The sequence below is a fragment of the Schistocerca nitens genome, chromosome 1 (assembly GCF_023898315.1).
Source record: "Schistocerca nitens isolate TAMUIC-IGC-003100 chromosome 1, iqSchNite1.1, whole genome shotgun sequence".
NCBI lineage: Eukaryota > Metazoa > Arthropoda > Insecta > Orthoptera > Acrididae > Schistocerca > Schistocerca nitens.
In genome coordinates this window covers 462,459,037-462,480,616 of record NC_064614.1, presented here as the reverse complement: position 1 = coordinate 462,480,616, position 21,580 = coordinate 462,459,037, and the positions used below count along the sequence as shown (strand labels likewise).

General features: G+C 38.8%; 1 protein-coding gene and 1 non-coding gene across 5 annotated transcripts in view; one reads left to right on the top strand and one right to left on the bottom strand.

Annotated features, from left to right (window-relative positions):
• Window positions 1-7,681, top strand: part of LOC126251831 (F-box/LRR-repeat protein 2-like) — a 68,229-nt gene extending 60,548 nt beyond the window's left edge. For 3 of the 4 annotated variants that reach the window (XM_049952496.1, XM_049952502.1, XM_049952512.1), the window contains one exon: window positions 7,119-7,681. In XM_049952496.1, coding sequence (XP_049808453.1) covers window positions 7,119-7,139 — 21 coding nt within the window. In that variant the 3' untranslated portion in view covers window positions 7,140-7,681. Of the gene's footprint in view, window positions 1-6,603; window positions 6,926-7,118 lie in introns of all 4 variants that reach the window. The other variant, XR_007545794.1, reaches the window with a different exon arrangement.
• A 9,839-nt stretch (window positions 7,682-17,520) lies between these two features.
• Window positions 17,521-17,594, bottom strand: Trnas-uga (transfer RNA serine (anticodon UGA)). The gene has a single exon. It is a non-coding gene; the product is annotated as a tRNA-Ser (tRNA).
• Between the last annotated feature and the right edge of the window lie 3,986 nt (window positions 17,595-21,580).

Genomic DNA, 21,580 nt, shown 5'->3' with positions numbered 1-21,580 from the left:
ATGAAATAATACTGAGAACATTGTTGGACAACTGTCTCAAACAACTAGTCTGACAATCCACACAAGAGAGATACATTTTAGACCTCCTAGTTAGGAACAAGCCACATCTTTTCAACAGTGACACCAGCAGAAGAAGGATTAGTGACCATGATGCTGTTATAGGAACAATGGTCACAAAAGGCAAAAACATCATCAAGGAAGTTGGAGAATATTTGTATTTGCTCAAACTGATAATCACTATCAACTTATTTAAAGAATGAAATGAGAACATTTAGTTAAGATATGTGAAATGCAGAACAGTGTTGGTTTAAACTAAAAGACATTATATACTGCAGTCTGCATAAGTATGTTCCAAGTAAAGTAATAAAAGGCAGCCAGGAATCATCCACACTTAATGGTATCACTTAGAAAATGTTGCAGAAGCAGAGATTACAACATTCCCACTACAGATGGGACTTTGGGAAAAATGGTAGAGAAAATTTAATTGTAACTCATGCATCCCTGAGAGGGCCATGAGTGAAGCCTACAATAATTTTCACAGGCAGATCCTGGTGAAAGATTTATCAATAATTCAAGGAAGTCTGGACATAGGTAAAGTCAATGAACAGATCCAAACTAACAATTTAATCTCTCGTGGATCTATCTTGTGTAGAAACTGAAGACAGCAGACAGAAATTGGAATACTCTGCATTAAAATGTATTTGTGCATGAGGCTACTACAGTATCAATGCTTGACAGCCACAAAAACTAATAAATGAGGGATACCAATATTACTTAAAGGGAATAAGGCATCAGGCCCTGATGGAATTCCAGTTATATGAGGGTCATCCACAAAGTAAGTTCTGTTTGGTTATATAAAACAAACATGTACAGATACAGAAAAAATATTTGTTGTACAATAATCTACAACTGTTAAACTACTTTTCTACATAGCTTCTGAAATTCTGTAGGCACTTGTCATAGTGTGGCACAAGTTTTTTATGACTTCTTCATAGAATATTCTTCCAGTTCATCATCATCCTCGTTGAAGTGTTGACCACCGAGGACAGATTTTAGGTGTAAGAAGAGATGAAAGTCACTAGAAGCGAGGTCCAGGCTGTACGGAGGATGATCAAACGGTGAAATTCCCGTAAGAGTTGTTTGATCACATGCGCCATGTGAGGTCGGGCATTATTGTGGAAATAAACACCTTTTGACAGTAATCCTCGGTGATTGTTCTGTATTGCTCATCGCAATTTCTTAATTGTCTCACAGTAACCATGTGCATTGATTGTTTGGCCTTTTGGTAAGAAATCAATCAGCAAAATGCCTTTTCTGTCTCAAAAAACGGTGCACATGACTTTTCGAGGTGTCAAGATTTGCTTAGGCTTAACCTTCATTGGGGATGAAGTGTGCCTCCATTCCATTGATTACCATTTTGTTTCAGGGGTGTCATACAATACCCAAGTTCCATCCCCTGTGACTGTCGGAGAAAGAAAACCATCGCCTTCTTCATTATAGCATGTCAAAAACTGAAGTGCACTGCCCATCCATTGTTTTTTGTGTTGTTCAGTATGAATTCTGGGTACCCAACATGAGCGAAGTTTTTGAAATTTCAATTTTTCAATAACAATTTCATGAATTAGCGATCGTGAGATTTGCAGAACTTCCATAGCAAGGACACTAAGTGTAAACTTATGGTTGCACTTAATCTTCTCTCCAATTGTGTGAACCAATTCTTCAGTAACGACAGACGGGTATCCACTTCGTCCTTCATCGTGCACTTGACCACGTCCTTCATTGAGCAGTCTGACCCATCTTTTAACTATTGAATCACTCATAGCATTTTGTCCTTAAACATCACAGATTTGATGATGAATTTCCTTTGGCTTAACTTTCTTTGCATTTAGAAAACGAATCACAGATCTGATTTCACATGCGGTGGCATGTTCAATTACACCTGACATTATAAAGAAGCATTACAAAGCACACATCAGCAGCAGCAATCTGAAAATGGCGTACTTCTCCAAAGTCAGAGTAACTGCTGCGCATGCTCAGAACTGCAATCATAGTGCTGCTATGGATAGAAATAGAAACAGAACTTACTTTGTGGATGACCCTCATATTTTACATAAAATACAATACAGAATTAGTTCCTTTGCTAGCTTGTATTTATTGAGAATCTCTTGCTCATCAAATAGTCCCAAATGATTGCAAAAGACTTTAGGTCACTCCTGTTTACCAAAATGGTAAAATATTGCCTGAACAGAATTAAAGACCAATATTGCTGATGTTTGTCTGTTACAGGAGCCTAGAACATACGAGAGGCATTTGAAAAGTCCATGCAAAGTCCAAGAGATGACACCACCGGTGCATATCAAGGTCATGTTTAATGATGATGATGATGATGATGACATTTGGATTGTGGGGAACTCAACTGCGTGGTTATCAGTGCCCGTACAAATTGCCAATCTTTTCTCAGTCCAATCTTGCCACTTGCATGAGTGATGATGAAAATGATGAGGACAACACAAACACCCAGTCATCTCGAGGCAGGCCCCCAGCCGGGAATTGAACCCGGGACCCCATGCTCTGGAAATGAGAATGGAAGGTCATGTTTAGTTAGTAGCATCTTTGGGAAGAATGCACGCCAAGTTTCAGCCATATTGGTCTATTTCTTCGTGTTTGGCATTCATGTGAATCAAGGAAGTCCAGTGATGGATGAAAAAGAATTTCGTGTGGTGATTAAACATTACTTTATGAAAGGCAAAACGCCTCAGGAGACTAAAGAGAAGCTTGATAAACATTATGGTGACTCTGCACCTTCGATTAGAACAGTTTATAAGTAGTTTCAAAATTTTCAGAGTGGCCATATGGGCACAAGTGATGCTGAACGTTCTAGACGCTCTGTGGAGGTTACGACTCCAGAAATCATTGATAAAATCCATGATATTGTGATGGATGACAGAAGAGTTAAGGTGCATGAGATTGCTAGTGATGTGGGCACCTCGAATGAATGGGTACATAATATTTTGCATAAACATTTGGACATGAGAAAGCTATCTGCAAGATGGGTTCCGCGATTACTCACGCTTGACCAAAAATGGAATCGTGTGAAGTGTTGCAAGGATTGTTTGCAGCTGTTCAGGAAGAATCCGCAGGACCTTAAGTGTCATTTCATCACTGTGGATGAAACATGAATACATTACTATACTCCTGAGACCAAACAACAATCTAAAGAATGGGTTACCAAGGGAGGATCTGCAACAAAAAAGGCGAAGACCATTTCCTCGTCCAGAAAGTTTATGGTGACTGTCTTTTGCGATTTGCAAGGGATAATCCTCATTCACTCTCTGGAAAAGGGTAAAACTATTACAGGCGCATTTTATTCATCATTATTGGACCATTTGAAAACCGAGCTGCAAGAAAAACGTTGGCGATTGGAACGCAAAAAAGTCTTTTTCCATTTGACATTGCACCAGCACACACCTCAGCAGTTGTGATCACAACATTAATGGAAATAGGATTCCAACTCGTTTCACATCCCCCCCCCTATTCTCCTGTACTTGGCTCCCTCAGACTGCTATTTGTTCCCCAATTTGAAGAAATGGCTGGCGGGACAAAGATTTTATTCAAACAAAGAGGTGATTGCAGCAACTAATAACTATTTTGCAGACTGGACAGTTCCTATTATTATCAACAAATTAGAACAGCATTGGACAAAGTGTATAAGTCTAAAATGAGACTATGTTCAAAAATAAAAAAGGTTTACCCTAAACACGTAAGTAGTTTTTATTTTTGCACAGACTTTTCAAAGGCCCCTCATATTCTAAGCTCCAACATTATGATGTTCTTGGTGGAAAACAAACATCTCAAAGAATCAGCATGGATTCAGGAAAAACTACTCACCTACAACACAGCTTGGTTTATTCATACACAACATTTTGCAAAAAAATAGATGCAAGCGATCAGGTAGATACCATATTCCTAGTTTTTCAAAAGACATTCAGCATGGTACCACATTACAAAGTTGACTACTAACCAAGACATGATAATATGGAGTAGCTTCACAAATATATAATTGGTTCAATGAATATTTGACTAGCAGAACCCAGCATATTATACTGTATGATGAATTTCCATAGGAATGAATGTAACATCAGGTTTGCCCCAAGGAAGTGTGATAGGATCTCTGTTAGTCTCAATATACAGTATGTAAATGACTTATCAAATAAATGAGCAGCAGTCTAAGATTGTTTACAGACAGTGCTATTGTGTACAGGAAAGTATCACTATAGGACAACAGTAAGGAACTGCAGAAAGACTTGAACAAAATTTCCACTGGTGTAATGTATAACAGCACTCTTCAAATGTGATTAATTTAAGATAATACTGGTAACAAAGTGAAAGAACCCAATAGTATCTGATTACAATATTACAGGCAAGTATCTTGGGCACATCACAGCTTGTAAGTATTCACGGGTAATAATATAAAGTAATATGAAAGGTATGATCACATAAAATCAGTAGTGAAGAAGGCAAATAGAAATCTTATATTTGTTGGAATGGTTCTGGGAAAATACGATGCATCTGTGACCAGTTCCACTTGTTTCTGTGTTTGGAATCCTTATCAAGTAGGAATGACAAAAGACATTGGAGGAATTTAGAGATGCACACTGCTAGAATTGTAGCAGGTTGGTTTAGTCCATACAAAAATATAATAGAAGTTCTCAGGGAACTTAAGTAGGAATCCTTAGAAGAATGATGATGTAGTTCTCACAAAATCCAGTTGGACCAATTTAAAGAACCTGTATTTGAAGGAGACTCTGATTTTTCATTTATCTCACATTGGGATAATGAACATATATAAGAGGGATGAATGCACATACAGAGGCATATAGACAGTCATTTTCACCTTGCTTGCTATGCAAATGGAAAAAGAAAGAGAATCAACAATACTGGTATGATGTACTCTCAGCCAAGCACTGTAGAGTGACTTGTAGAGTATATATGCAGATTCAGATTTAGTTGTAGCCATTTTGAGGAACAGGGGAGATGAAAATGAAGGAAAATGTTCAGAGGAAGTATGAGGTAAAAACTAGGTTGTTGGTGAGCACTGCAACAAAAAAGGCGAAGACCGTTTCCTCGGCCGGAAAGTTTATGGCAACTGTCTTTTGGGATTCGCAAGGGATAATCGTCATTCACTCTCTGGAAAAGGGTAAAACAGAAGGGACAGATCAAGAAGTAAAGAGGTACAAAAGGAGAAAGAAAGAAGAAGAGTGGGAAAAAGAGGTAAATGAACATGAAATTCAGACATATTTGTCTGAGTGACTACAAGACTGCAACAGCTCATTTCATTCACACTTTGACTACTGTGTATAAGACTTGGTGACTTGCCAAGAGTGCTGAAGTGTCATGCCTCTCACGGTGCACTGCATTATAAATACCTCTGATACATCTGCCATTTCTCAGCTCTTTAGTGTTTTTTTTTGCTTTGGACAGGCATGGGAATTACAGAAATGTTTATTTACAACTAGTTAACACAGCAATTCTCTGCAGTTGCTAAGTATGTATGGAAACTGGATAGACTTTAGAGGGCTAAATCCCTAATTTTTGCCATGGTGTGATTCAGCATAAAAAGTTGTCTGTGCATATTACAGCAAATGACCAGACGTTTGCTAGAACTTTTAAAAATGCCTTGCAAAGTTGGTATATTTGCACTCTCGCACATGATGTGGAGGTGAGTGGCCTCTCTTTAAAATCCTCTAAGAATTCAACCACTGAAGATACTGAACTGAAATTTGGTATTTAGCCACCAAAGACCATATAGAACCTCCATGCCAAATTTCATTAGATTTGAAGATGGTCAAGTGAGGATCCCTGGTCCCCCTGACATGGAGTGACCCTGTTCTTAAACACTCCACTGTATGTTGTGTTAAGCCCCAACATGTGTAAGTTAATAAAACTTTTATGATAATATAGGTGTATTAAATCAATGTCATTACTCAGTATTTAGCAGATCATATCCACTATCCTCAAAAGGAGTGTAACAAATAACTCCTAAGTCTTGAATTATTGTCTTTTACACATTATTAATTAAAATGGATAATGTAACTGTATCAAAATAAAATCTTAAATTTACAATAGTGACAAAGGAGCTCTAAGGCACAAGAATATATGCTCGACATACTTCAGTGGTAGACAAAAAACTGGTGCAGAAGAATGGAGTTTGAATGCACCTGTAGCTATTGTTGTTGCTGTTAGTATTTCACTACCAGGCAAAGGCTTTCCCCAGGTTCTATTGGTCTCTGTCTATCACTATCGGTGTCTGTGACATTTTCCATATGCCCTCAGATTATATAGTCCCCTTCTTCTTCATCATCATCTTCTTCTTCTTCTTCTTCTTCTTCTTCTTCTTCTTCTTCTTCTTCTTCCCTCTTGTCCTTCTGTTTTGTCTTCCGAAGTCATCTATTATGTTGTTAGTTATCTCAATCTGCTATCTGATCTTAATGTAGTAAAACTGTAGTTCCACCAAACATGCTGACTGAAATTTGTCCCCACTATTTAGTGTCAGTTCTTCAAGTGTTATTTTTATGCCTTACCAGCTAAAACAATGAATTACAGGAGCTCTGGAAATTTTAGATTTATCTGTTAGCACTGATGGTGAATGATGACCTCTCATAAAAAGTGATTTGTTGTGACTGCTGTATTGAGAGTATTTACAGCACTAATGGGTGCTAACACAAACAACTTCATAGAAAAGGATGAGAAGATGAGAGGTCCGCAAAACCCCACAATGGGTACAGTAGTACACAGAGTCTGGGTAGTAAATGGCATCTGTGATGTGCTATGGAAGAGGAAGATGGTGATCCACAGATATTTCATCTATGCCCACTACCTGTTGTAACTGTTATTAAAAAGGAGCATTGATTCATTTCACTGAATGGTAAGCCTAATGACAATGTAATGTTCCATTAGCAAGGTGCAATATTATTTCTTTAATAACTGAAATATTTATATCTCTTGGTTTTATTTTGCAAATGATACAGTGCATCATATAGTTTCTTGCTTTCATATGTGCAATAGCTTTATCTTGGAGTTCTGCTAGAGAACTGAATTCTCATCACTATTTGTTTCAGATTTCACTTGGTGAAGATTAGAAAGCAAGCAGATTAATATGAGCACTTCAGGTACACTGGAAGAATAACAACTTGGAAATAATATTTTCAAAAATCTTAATGGTTTTCTTCTACTTGTCAGCAGAGTTTTCCACCAAGAAAAAACTTCAGCACCCAAAATATGATTAATTTTGTATTAGTAGAGTTCCAACATTGCATTGACAGAAGGTCCTTTATTTAATGTTCCCATTTCTTTAGTTTTCTGTCTTAGTTGTGTTTATTTCTGAGGTAACTTTAACTATTTTCATTATGCCTAATGACCATTAACTCAAGTATGAGTGAAACTAAGGCAAAAAATTAAAGAAATATTAATGTTGTATTAATTCAATGTACACAACTTAATACTGAATACTCTTGTGTGCATTGCCATATGTATGCGAATTCTACTTAACAAGAATTAATGTCCTTTATTCTTGTACTTTATGTACTTCTGCTTGCCTGGTGAGGTGCTTAAGCATCTGGAAACATCTCTTTGTGTGAGCTTATTTTAGAATGTAAACAGAACGTTTTATGATAAATAAATATTTTGGACTGTGATATATCTGAAATACATTTACAAATGTGTTACTGAATAAGTAATAAACAGTTTATCAGGGTGCCACACCCTGTCAAAACTCTCAACAGATTATTATTATTGTTATTATTGTTACTATTATTATTGTTATTATTCACACGTGGGCCCAATAGGACCACACAAGGTACAATCAGTCAATGTCACGTTTGATGGTTGGCTTTCCTTTGTGTCCAAATTTGTTTCATTCTTTCAGAATTAAGTCTCTTTCTTTCATCAGACCACAGGCTTCCAATCCATTTTCTAATTTCACTGTAACCAACTTTTCAATCAAATATACTTTGTCTGAATGTTTTTCTAACTGTACTTTTCTGAGTTGTACTGGCTATTTTAAGATCCTCCTTAATCACAGTGATCCATTTAACTGGCTCAGTTTTGGCCATACTTCTGTTTTCATGGAATTCTACTGTTTGTTTGTCAACCCAGTGCATGCCAGTCTTTTAATGTGCCCATTAAAGTTAAGTCTTCATTTTCTTATGTCACCATGTATGTCTGTGTATTCTTCTATTTCCTTAATGCTTCTCAGCCTATAGGTTTTTCCATCGGTAATTTTGGGGCTTAATATTTCCCTAGTAATCTTCCTTTCTTTATTTTGAATTTCTTCAATATCCCTCTTTTTTATTTAAAATTAAAGTTTTTGCTCCATAAAGATATTCTAGTTTGACTACTGTGTTGTAATGCCTAACTTTTCTGAATTTAGAAAGTGATTTTTTATTCAAAATCTTAAACATGGCTGTGAAACAGTAACTGTGTAAATCTGACAAGGTTGAAAAATCAACCAACCTGTTGCAAAGAAAGGTTTATTAGCTCTTATTTGTAAAAATATCTTCTTCAGAAGTAGTGGGCCTTGTTACATTAAATGATGACGAGAGCTACTCGGCTTCATCTAATCTAATGTACCATTATGTAATGTAACAAGGCCCACTACTTCTGAAGAACATATTTTTACAAATATTGAAACCTATGTCAAGGGCTAATAAACCTTCATTTGCAACTGGTTGGCTGATTTTTCAGCCTCTTCTGATTATGTTGTATTAATCTGAATGCAGTTGCCATTTTTTGTCAGCAAACTTCATTTGCAGTTCTTTCCAGGTCATTTTCACATATGATTTCCCCCAAGTATTTTTCCATATTTCATGTTCAAAAACTTTGAAGCTTGTTTATTGCATCTCATATATTCTGTTTTTTCAAATGATGTTTGTATTCCTACTTTTTCCACAAATTCTTTCGAATGTCAATTTGTTTTTAAGCTGTGGTAATATCCATAGATAGAACTGCCATATCATCTGCAAAGACGAGGCAATCTACTCTAATATTACTTCTACCACAATTGATTAATTGATCTATATTTTGACTCAACTTTTGCTCTCACCATTCTGTGATTACCTTTTCCAAAACACAGTTAAACAGCAATGAGGGAGAATCCATCTCCCTGTCTAACACCAGTCTTTATATCAAATGGTTCCAAAGTTTCTCCCATAAATTTCACTTTAGAGCTAGTGGCAGTTAACATTTCCTTAATCAGTATTAGAATGTTACTATACCGTGTTCTTTTAAAATTTGGGATAGAGATTCATAATCAACTGAGTCATAGGCCTTTTTACAACCACAAATGTACATACAATATTGTTAAAAGAAATCCTTAGTTGCCTAAGGATTAGTTTTAAATTCAGAATTTGTTCCAGGTGGGATCTGTTTGGTCTGAAGCCTGCTTTGTAATAATACCAGGTGCAGAAAGCTGGCTATAACCCAAATTTGACAGCAGTAGATTTTTGGACTAAAACTAAGAGTATATCAAAAGGATAGACTAATAGAAAATGGAGGGTGTATATTTGTTGCAGTAGACAAGAAACTCAAATACATCAATTATTTAGAAATTGAAACTGTTTGAGCAAGAATAAGTATCAAGGATGGATACAAACTTATAATTGGGTCATGCTATCAAACACTGTACAAACAACCAAATGTAACCAAAAACTCACTAGTACTTATGTTCACCAGTCATACTGTCATAACTGGAGGAGACTTTTAATCATTCAACAATCAGCTGGAATAATTAAGTAAGCGGTGGACGTAACAAGACAGCTTCTGGTACAGTAAGTACTAAATGCTTTCCCTGAAAACTACTTAGAACAAACAGTTTAGAAGCCCACTCATGACAGAAATATATTTGTTCTCATAAAAAAGATAAACTTAATTTAAGGAAGTTATACAATGATATTGGTATCAGTGACTGTAAGGCAGTTATAGCAAGGTGGTTATGAAAGTACAAAGGCCAAATAAAACAAGCAAAAAGTTTTATATGTTTAGTAAAGTAGATAAAGTTTTCTGTGTTTAGTAAAGTAGATAAAGAAGAAGTAGTGTTAAACTTGAAAACTTGAGCTTTGGCATAAGCATATAGAGGAACTGTGACACAAATTAAAAAAAAAAAAAAATAGGCAAAGTATCTATTAGGAATATTACGTATGTAGAATGTGGACAGTTGGGAATGTGGGTCTCATGGAGAGCGTGCAAGGGATAAGTCCCTGCAGTCGCGCTATTCATCTGTGTCCTCGGTGGCTCAGATGAATAGATCATCTGCCATGTAAGCAGGAGATCTGGTTCGAGTCCCGGTCGGGGCACACATTTTCAGCTGTCCCCTCAAGGTATGTCAACAACGCCTGTCGGAAGGTGAGGGTTTCAGTTAATTATCATTTTAAAAAAAAAATAGTTGACCAAGCATTGGATAGATGTGCAGGTAAGACAAAACATTATGATCACCTCCTTAATACCATGTTGGTCCATCTTTCAAACACAATACACCATCAATTCTCGCCTTCTGACACAGACAGTTATCCTGTTGGAAAATGCCATTGCCACTGTGGAAGACATCAAGCATGGTGGTCTGCAGTAATGTTCACATTGTCCATAGCTGTCATGGTGCCTTTGATTACTACCACAGGTCCCATGGAAGCCAAGTGAATGTCTCTGATAGTATAATCTTGTCCTCATTGGCCTACATCCCTGATATGGTGCTTGTTTCAAGCAGCTGTTTGCCTGGGTGACAGCATTTCCAGACGTGACCATTGACCTGGTGTAACAAATGGTTCATCTGACCAAGTGAATGTTTCCAGTGATCCACAGTCTGAACTTGATGACCCCGTGCCCACTGCAGTCATAACAGACAATGTCACTAGATCAAAATGAGAACACAAGGATCATTTACTGTGAAGCTCCACGATCAACAACATGCACTGAATGGTGTGCTCTGAAACAGCTGTACCTGCACCAGCATTGTACTCTGTTATCAGATCTGTGACATATTGCCGTCCATCCTGTTTTACAGAGCCAACAAGCCTCTGACCTCCACATTCTATGGCGAGGCATGGATGTTCAACACCTTGTCACCTAATTATGGTTTCACTGTCCTTCAACCACTTTCCATACATGTTCATGACAGCAGCAGGCAAATAGCCAACCAATTTAACAATATCCAAGATATACATTCCCAGGCATTGAGCCATAACAATAAGTCCTTTGGTAAAGTTATTTACGCCATGGGATTTTCCCATTTATGGTTTGTATCATCACTATAGTCACTCCCCATTCGTCTCTGCTCCACATATATACAATTTTCTTACCATGTTATAGCCCAAAATGATACCAGGCAGCATTCAGTCTCTCAGCAAGAAGTGGTCATAATATTTTGGCTCATCAGTGTATGTACGCAGAAGAACTATATGTGATGGGAGGGAAAATCTGTTCTGTAAAGAACTCTTAAAGAAACAGAGACAAATGCACAATAAGTTTAAAATAAAGTGTAGAACTATAGCTACAGAAATGCTAAATGAAATGCATTTAGCTTTCAGAAGAGAAGGCCTTGAATCACTACTGTAGCAGAATATTATTGAAAGACCTCTCACAAAACCAAAAGAAGTTCTGGTAAAAAGTGAAGGCTGTCATTTGGTGTCCAGGCATCCCATGGATGACACAGGGATTGAAATTGAGGATAGTGAAGTAGAACCAGAAATGCTGACTACATCTTCAGGTGTTCCTTTATGAAGGAAGATACAGTTGTACTGCCCCAGTTTAATTCTCTCAGCACCCCAAAGGAGGGTGATATAGATAATAGTGTCAGTAATGTCAAGTAACAGCTGAAATCACTAAAACTGAACAATGACCAAGGGCCCAATAGAGCATGTACCACATTCTGTATAGAATTTTTGATTGATTTAGCTCCTCTTCTAACCATAATATATTACAGAACCCCCCCCCCTTCTAAAAAATAAAAGAGAGAGAGATATAGAGATAGAGAGAGAGAGGGAGAGAGAGAGAACTGCTAGGTTAAGAAACTTCCTGGCAGATTAAAACTGTGTGCCGTACCGAGACTCAAACTCGGGACCTTTGCCTTTCACGGGCAAGTGCTCTACCAACTGAACTACCCAAGCACGACTCACGACCCATCCTCACAGCTTTACTTCTGCCAGTACCTCATCTCATACCTTCCAAACTTTACAGAAGCTCTTCGCATGATTCAGAAAATTTCATTCTTGTGAAACACAGTTAGCTCTTTATACTCATGAAGTAATAAGTGCTATCAACAGGGGATGTCAAATTGATTCCATATTTTTAGATTTCCAGAAGGCTTCCGACACCGTTCCTCACAAGCGTCTTCTAACCAAACTGCGTGCCTACGGAGTATCGCCTCAATTGTGTGACTGGTTTCATGATTTCCTGTGAGGAGGGTCACAGTTCATTGTAATACACAGAAAGTCATTGAGTAAAACAGAAGTAATATCCAGCATTCCCCAAGGAAGTATTATAGGTCCTCTATTGTTCCTGATCTATATTAATGACATAGGAGACACTCTGAGTAGCCGTCTTAGATTGTTTGCAGATAATACTCTCATTTACTGTCTAGTAAAGTCATCAAATGGTCAAAACGACTTGCAAAATGATTTAGATAAGATATCTGTATGGTGCAAAAAGTGGCAAATGACCCTGAATAAGGAAAAGTGTGAAGTTATTCACATGAGTGCTAAAAGAAATCAGCTAAATTTCGACTACGCGATAAATCACACAAATCTGAAGGCTGTAAATTCAGCTAAATACTTAGAGATTACAATTACAAGTAACCTAAATTGTAACAATCACATAGATAATATTGTGGGTAGAGCAAACCAAAGACTGCGATTCATTGGCACAAAACTTAGAAGGTGCAACAGGTCTACTAAAGAGACTGCTTACACCACACTTGTCTGCCCTATTCTGTAGTATAGCTGTGTGGTGTGGTATTCGAATCTGGTGGGACTGACAGATGACATCGAAAAAGTACAAAGAAGGGCAGCTCATTTTGTATTATCGTGAAAAAGGGGAGATAATGTCACAGACATGATACATGAATTGGAATGGCAATCATTAAAACAAAGGCGTTTTTCGTTGTGACGGGATCTTCTCATGAAATGTCAATCACCAGTTTTCTCCTCCAATTGCGAAAACATTCTGTTGGCACCCACCTACATAGGGAGAAATGATCATCACGATAAAATAAGGGAAACAGGGCTTGCAGAGAAAAATTTAAGTGCTCGTTTCTCCCGCGTGCTGTTTGAGAGTGAACAGTAGAGAAACAGCTTTAAGGTGATTCACTGAACCCTCTGCCAGGCACTTTATTGTGAGTAGCAGAGTAATCATGTAGATGTAGATATAGAAAATCTTTTGATAATCCAGCATCAGTTATCATGCTCTATTTCTTGATAATGGTCCTATTAGCCTGGCCGAAGTGGCCGTGCGGTTAAAGGCGCTGCAGTCTGGAACCGCGAGACCGCTACGGTCGCAGGTTCGAATCCTGCCTCGGGCATGGATGTTTGTGATGTCCTTAGGTTAGTTAGGTTTAACTAGTTCTAAGTTCTAGGGGACTAATGACCTCAGCAGTTGAGTCCCATAGTGCTCAGAGCCATTTGAACCATTTCCTATTAGCCCTCTCAGCAACCCCATTTTGAGATGGGTTGTACCTTATGGTAGTTTGATGCCTGATTCCCATTTTTGCCTGAAATATCTTCAATTTTTGGTTAATATATCCTCTCCCATTATCAGACCTGATGATCTTAATCTTTTTTCCAGTCCAACTTTCAATCATATTACAATATTGCTCAAAAGTGTCACTCACTTGGTCTTTGGAACTAAGAAAATAAACATGAGTATATCATTAATACTCATCAATAAACATAAGAAAATAATAACTCCCACCTATGGATTTGCACTCCATCGGGCCACACACATCTGTATGGACTAACTGTGAGACATCTGCAGATTTACTTTTACTAGTCTTAAAGGGTAGCCTCATTTGTTTTCCTTTTATGCATATCTCACAAGGGTCCTTGGATACACTGTTATTCTGTATTCCCTTTACCATATCCCTTATTAAAGACATATTCTTTCTATTTAGGCGTCCAAGTCTGTGGTGCCATAAAAAACCTTCCGCTGAGTATATTGAATGACTAATATTTCTATGTTTACTGTTGATGGTATCCAACATAAAAATACCCCTTTTGTTACTCGCTGTAGTTATAACTTCACCATTTTCATTGATTACTCTTGCTCCCTGTATGTCAAAAGTGACTGTATTTCCCTTCATGACAATTCTCTCTACAGACAGTAGATTAGTCACAACATTTTTTACATAATGAACATCATGTGCTGTAACCATATCAGGTTCACCATTTACACTTAATGTAGACCTAGTTTGCCAGCCAAATGACATTGGCACGTGCTGCCACCAACAGTAGATATTCCCATATGAGTCTTATCTTTAACATCATAAAGAAGAGATTTGTCTTTAACAATATGCACAGATGCCCCTGAGTCTAAAATCCATCCCAGTTGACAAATACCCACATCTCCAAAAGAATAAAAGCATGGTCCCTCTCCCTGGGCTATCAGCAACATACCTCTTCTGCTGAGTGTCTGACCTTGGGTTTACTTTTTCTCTGCACTGAGATGCAATATGCCCATTCCTCTGACATGTATTGCACCTCACTGATTTCTTCCTTTTGTTTTCTGAATAAAGAGCAGATGCAGTTTCCTTCTCCAATATATGACAGCTTGAAGTACTCTTTACATCCTGTAGGATTTTCACTTTAACACTGTTGCCTATAATCATTATACCTGAGCTTTCCATCCCCATAATCATAGGCACATACCTTTCGGGCAGTCCTACCAACAGTAGCGTCGATATCCATTCGTCAACGATCTCAAACACAACGTCTCTCAGTCGGGGTGATGTGGCTATTATTTTGTTGACATATTTGTCTACACTCTTGCAATTGTCCAGCTGAGTGGTAATTAACTCACATAATAATCCTACTTTCCTTGTAAGACCTCCATCCTCAAATGCACTTTGTAACTTGTCCCAGACTTCTTTCGCTGTCGCATCTTTTTCAACATGAACATAATTCACTGAGTCAACCAGTAATATCAACTTTGATTTTGCTTTCCTATCCTTACTTCAATAATTCTGATCTATGGGTTACATTGTCCCATCCACCACATCCCATAGGTCGTACAAATGTAAATATGCTTATGCTGCAAATTTCCATGTTGCATAGCTTTCGCGACCCTTAAGCATATAAATCTGCGGAATTTGTACCATACTCATTTTAATCGTAACTTTGATCTTTCTTAACATAAAGAATAATACCAAAGAATAATACAAAGGAGTTGCGTTCATCTTGTAAGGATAACTCGTACTTCACGCAAGTGCACTACTTGGAACTTTTCCAATACTTTCTCACTACTATATTATGGATACACTTATTCCAAATGCATCGCTGGGCCCATAACCTATTAGAGTCAACACAGTTGAGTAAGTAATAGTGAGTAAAAGACGTTTAGTGCCAGTAAATATATTTGCACATCCAGGTAAAATACATCAAATACAATAACCAGGAACATTATATTACACACATAAAACTTGGAGCGTACAACAGCACCAGAGAGGTCTGTTATATTTCACATGATGCACTTTGCCACCATCTCACATGAAATATATTGTTCACACAATTCCAACAGCATTCACACTGTATACTAATGACCTGGAAAATTGTTGATAGTAACGTCATATTTTCTGCAGGTGACACAATTATCTATAATGAATTACCATCTGAAAAAAGCTGTATGAATATTCAGACAGATATATTAATATTTCAAAGTGGCACAAAGATTGGCAACTTGCTTTAAATGTTCAGAAACCTAATACTTTGCACTTCACAAAATGCAAAAAGATGGTATCTCATCATTACAATATCAGTGCAGCATAAGTGCAATCAATCAACTTGTAAAAATACCTAGGTGTAACAATCTGTAGGTAAATGAAATGGGACGGTCACAAAGACTCAGTCATACGTAAAGCAGGTGGGAGACTTCAGTTCATTGGTAGGGTATCCAGCAAATCAAGTCAGTTTACAAAGGAGAATGATACAAAACACTTTTGTGACCCATCCAATAATATTGCTCAAGTATGTAGGACCCATACCAAACACCTATAAAAAGAGTATTGACTGTATAGAAAGTGGGACAGCATGAATGGTGACAGGTTTGTTTGACCCACAGGAGAGGGTCATATAATTACTGAAAAATTTGAACAATCAAGTGCTTGAAGATAGACACTATCTTGAAAAAGCCCATTTCCAAAGTTTTAACAACCAGTATTGACTGTGGAATCTAGTGACATGTTATTGCCTTCTACATATCACTCCAAAGGGACCATAAAGACAAGAACAGACTAATTACTGCACACACAGAAGCATTTAAGCAGTCATTGTTCCCACACTGCATGGAATGAAGCCCTAATAATTGCTATAATGGGAAGTACCATCTACCATACTCTTCACAGTGGTTTTAAGATTATAGATAACATGCTGTTTTAAAGAAATAACCACATGTAATTTCACTTTTTTCTTTGAATTTTGTTGTGATTTTAGCCGAATAAAAAACTAAAAAAAAATTTCAAACAGACTTTTGTGTAATATTTACAGCCATCCTCTCCAAAAAAATGTGTACATGTTGTTTGAAATATGTGTATGTCCTTTCCACTAAACATTTGCTCACACCATGTAAAGCTGCTGTGAGAAAAACAAAATAGAGACCAATATCTTGAAGAGTAAGACCTTTTAAAGGCAACTTTTAATTGAAGCTGAAGATGCTTGAAGATTAAGTATGTTGGTATGATTGGGTCCTGGTAACGATGACATCTTTATACACTCAGTTGATATGATGGCTTCATTTACCTTCTTCCTTATTGGTTACCAACGACTCATTCCTTAACCACCAGGTGCCTGAGAGCTCTACAACAGTATTAGAAGTCCATTTCCAGGACATTTTTAAGGGAAGATACTTCAGGTAACTGCAAGATGTTAAGAAACTTGACTTGGAAATAGACTTCTGGCTCCAGAATGAGATTTTCACTCTGCAGCGGAGTGTGCGCTGATATGAAACTTCCTGGCAGATTAAAACTGTGTGCCCAACCGAGACTCGAACTCAGGACCTTTGATTTACGCAGGCAAATGCTCTACCACTAAGCTACCGAAGCACGACTCACGACCGGTACTCACAGGTTTACTTCTGCCAGTACCTCGTCTCCTACCTTCCAAACTTTACAGAAGCTCTCCTGCGAACCTTGCAGAACTAGCACTCCTGAAAGAAAGGATATTGCGGAGACATGGCTTAGCCACAGCCTGGGGTATGTTTCCAGAATGAGATTTTCACTCTGCTGCGGAGTGTGCGCTGATATGAAACTTCCTGGCAGATTAAAACTGTGTGCCCGACCGAGACTCGAACTCGGGACCTTTGCCTTTCACGGGCAAGTGCTCTACCACTGAGCTACCGAAGCACGACTCACGACCGGTACTCACAGGTTTACTTCTGCCAGTACCTCGTCTCCTACCTTCCAAACTTTACAGAAGCTCTCCTGCGAACCTTGCAGAACTAGCACTCCTGAAAGAAAGGATATTGCGGAGACATGGCTTAGCCACAGCCTGGGGGATGTTTCCAGAATGAGATTTTCACTCTGCAGCGGAGTGTGCGCTGATATGAAACTTCCTGGCAGATTAAAACTGTGTGCCCGACCGAGACTCGAATTCGGGACCTATGCCTTTCTCCTTTCTTTCAGGAGTGCTAGTTCTGCAAGGTTCGCAGGAGAGCTTCTGTAAAGTTTGGATGGTAGGAGACGAGGTACTGGCAGAAGTAAACCTGTGAGTACCGGTCATGAGTCATGCTTCGGTAGCTCAGTGGTAGAGCACTTGCCCGCGAAAGGCAAAGGTCCCGAGTTCGAGTCTCGGTCGGGCACACAGTTTTACTCTGCCAGGAAGTTTCAGACTTCTGGCTGTTCTTCAATGGACAAATAAATTTTTGTCAAACAACATGTACAGTTAGTGACCAGAATGACAACTCTGGCATTTTTGGAAGTTATGCTGGCTCTTTCACACAGTCAGTCTGCTCGATAGTAGATCTCAGCCAATTTGGTGAAGACCCTCTTGAAGATTTTGTCTGCAAATACAGTGACATTTACAAAGCAAAGCAGAAATACAATTCTGTGTTGCGTTTCATGAGTCACCCTTACAGTAGCGTAAGTCAGCTGAGAATTCAGTAACATTGCAGTCATTTTGGAAGTCAACCTTAACATGATAATCGAGTTTAGCTTCTCAGATTAATTCCATAAACTTATTTCTTTAAACATTCATAGATAGCATGTGCTTGTGTAATTTAGTAAATGATTGGCTACACTTGCTGCAGATTTCCAGCTAACAAAGCAACTAAACCACTGATCAAATCTGTTTTATTTCTGACACCAAGGAGAGTGTGGTGTTCTTCTTGGATTGGCACACACATGTCATACGAAACATTTGCACTATCTGAGGACTTCAGCATGCTGTGAGTGTTTTGGAGTTATAGTGGAATCAGTAAGTTCGTGAAAAATTAAATTGAAGTTTTGACAACCAGTGGAGGGGTGGGGGGTGGGGGGTGGGGGGAGGATATTTGTTTTCTTTGGTCTTCAGGGACCAGAGCTGTAGATATTATTTGCAGAATGCATTTGCAGTGTGGTAATAGTTGTCTTAATGAAGCAAAGATTTATGAGTGGATAAATCACTTCAAAAGTGGATGTGCAACTGTCTATGATGGAGAGCATTACGGTAGGCAGTCCCCTTTGAAAATTTACAGGAATATCAGGATGGCTGAATGAATGATTCATGATGACTGTCATGCCAGAACTGATGATATTGTGCTTGAGTGAAACATTAGCCATGTTTCAGCATTTTAAATTATCCATGAATCTCTAAACTATTGCAAAGTTCATGTTCACTGGGTAACATGTCAACAGGCAGATAAATAAAACCAATAATGTTTGAATGATGATGATTTGATTGATTTTGTTGAAAACACATTTAAGGTATTTCAAAGAGGAAGGAGAAGACTTCCTCCGTTGCACAGAAACCACTGATGGCATGTGGGTCCATCACTATGAACCATATAATGAACAGAAGAGCATAATGTGGAAACATTCATCTTCACCTGTAGCAAAAAAGTTTGAAAGCCCAGCTTCTGCAAAGAAAAGAGATGATGACTCTTTTGGGACATGAAAGGGCCACTGCTAATGCCCAAGCACTCACAAGTGACAGCTACTATGAGATTGAAACTCAAAATAAGCCAAAAATTGATTATTTTAGAACACTCCAAAGAGACACTCACTGGAGCGATGTTTACAGTGCTAATGGCATGAATGAAAAGTATAACACTTTTGCTAATAAAGTGCTTACCTTATCTGAACACTGTTCTCCCCCAAAACTAACCAAGGTTAGAGCAAAGTCTACAAAGAAGCCATGGATTACTCAAGGAATAGAGGTATCTTGTAAAACAAAAAGAAAACTATATCTGTCAATCTGAAACAGTTCTGATGTTGATGCTATAGCACATTAGTGTGCTATGTCATTGTTGTGTTCAGTGCCGTTCTCCAGTGACATCAAGTGCTGTGGTTTTAATCATGTGCTAGACTTGTACATAGTTTTGCTGTCCATGATTGTTCTGTGCTACGAAGCCCATCTCATGGCTGCAACTTTTATCCTCCAGTTGCACTTCGCCTTGTGTCTTTTTAATCCTTGCCGTATGTGGTTTTTTGTGTTAACTACTTTTTTAGATTTTTATCTCGGTTTTCACAGTCCCCCTATTATATGCTCTCTCCAATTATGTTCCCCCTTTTTATATATCTGTTCCATCACATTTTTTCCTTTCTGTCGTTTTAAATGTCTTCCTGTTATCTACGTAATATCTCTCAGATGAAGAGCAGCACCTATGCTGCTGCCAGCCCACCCCAGGTGGAGAATTGTAATAAAGAAAAAAACAGAGGCAGTGGGACAGTAGGTCACTGTTCTAATATTATTATTATTATTATTATTATTATTATTATTATCCATCCTTATGTTCCTCCCAGTAGCAGCTACTCACTGGTAGATCAGCGGAAGGCTACTCCCCTACACTTCAGTGATAGCTTCCTATCCTGTTATTATTATTATTATTACCAGCACCACCACTCATCTTTCCCATATAGGGCTACTGGCTAGAATGGTTGGAGCAACTCTTCAGTGCTAGACTACCAGCGAAAATATGCACTCCATGTCTAGCAGTTATTGATGAAACTGGATGGGACTACTGTCTAGTGCTCGATCAATGGCAACTCAAGTTGTTTACATAAACAATGTACCACACTGCATGCTAAATAAAGATTTACATCCATTCTATCAAGCAGCCCAGCACAGACTGAATCCATTCCCCATGAATTTCCTGATGGAGAGGGGAGGGGAAAGGGGAGGAGGAAGGGAAGAGTTGGGAGTTAGGGACGACAAACAGTGCCGTCTGCTGGTGGTGTTGCGAACTAGGTCAGTTGGTCTCTGGACCTCAAGGTGAACGCAGAAGATTTTATATTCCTACCAATCAATTTGAATTTCCCGCCATTTAGAGGAAAGGTGAGAGGAAGTGGGGAGGGTGGTGGTGGGGGGGGCGGGGGGGGGAGGGGAAGGGATCCATGTGCCAGCTGGTGAAAACCCATTGCATCATCAAGGGTGGGGGGTGGGGGTGCCCTGGAATGTATGCAACCCATCCTTTGCCCCACTACTCGTAGCTATCAGATCGCCATCTGTGTCTACCCTTTAATAGGGAATGCTCACAGCCAGAAGACTCAGTGTGGTGCAGACATGTGACGCAAGCAGGCAACTATGCCAGAGATGCACTAGTGCTTCCTACAGCCAACTGAGCAAGTTTGAAAGAGTCAAAATGTGGCCTTCCGTATGGCGAGATGGTCCTTCCAGAGAACTGCCACACAGGTTGGATGTGCTGTGTCAGTTGTGCAACGAGGCTGGTATCATTGGTCCCATGAATATTCTCACACCCTTAGATGAGGTTCTGGATGTCAATGCAGCATAGACCACAGTCAGAATCATCGTGTTGTAAGGGCAGCAGTGGCAGATCGTGCAGCTACCACAGCACAGGTAAGGGGGCTTGTGTGTCCAGACGTGTCAACAAGAACTGTTGTGAACCAGTTATTGGCAGCAGCACTACAGGTCCACACACTTCTAGTCAGTCTTCCACTCACACCACACCATCGACGTGCACAGTGTGACTGGTGCCGTCAAAGTCACTTAGAAGATGGAATGGAGACAAAAGCAGATTCTGCCTGCATGCCAGTGATGGTCATTTGCATATTTGACATACACCTGGTGAGTAGTGTCTCATAGAGTGCATTCGTGCAAGATACGTTGGCCCCATCGCAGGCCTTATGGTCTTGGGTGCGATAAGCTACAACTCTTGTACATCTTTGGTGTGCCTG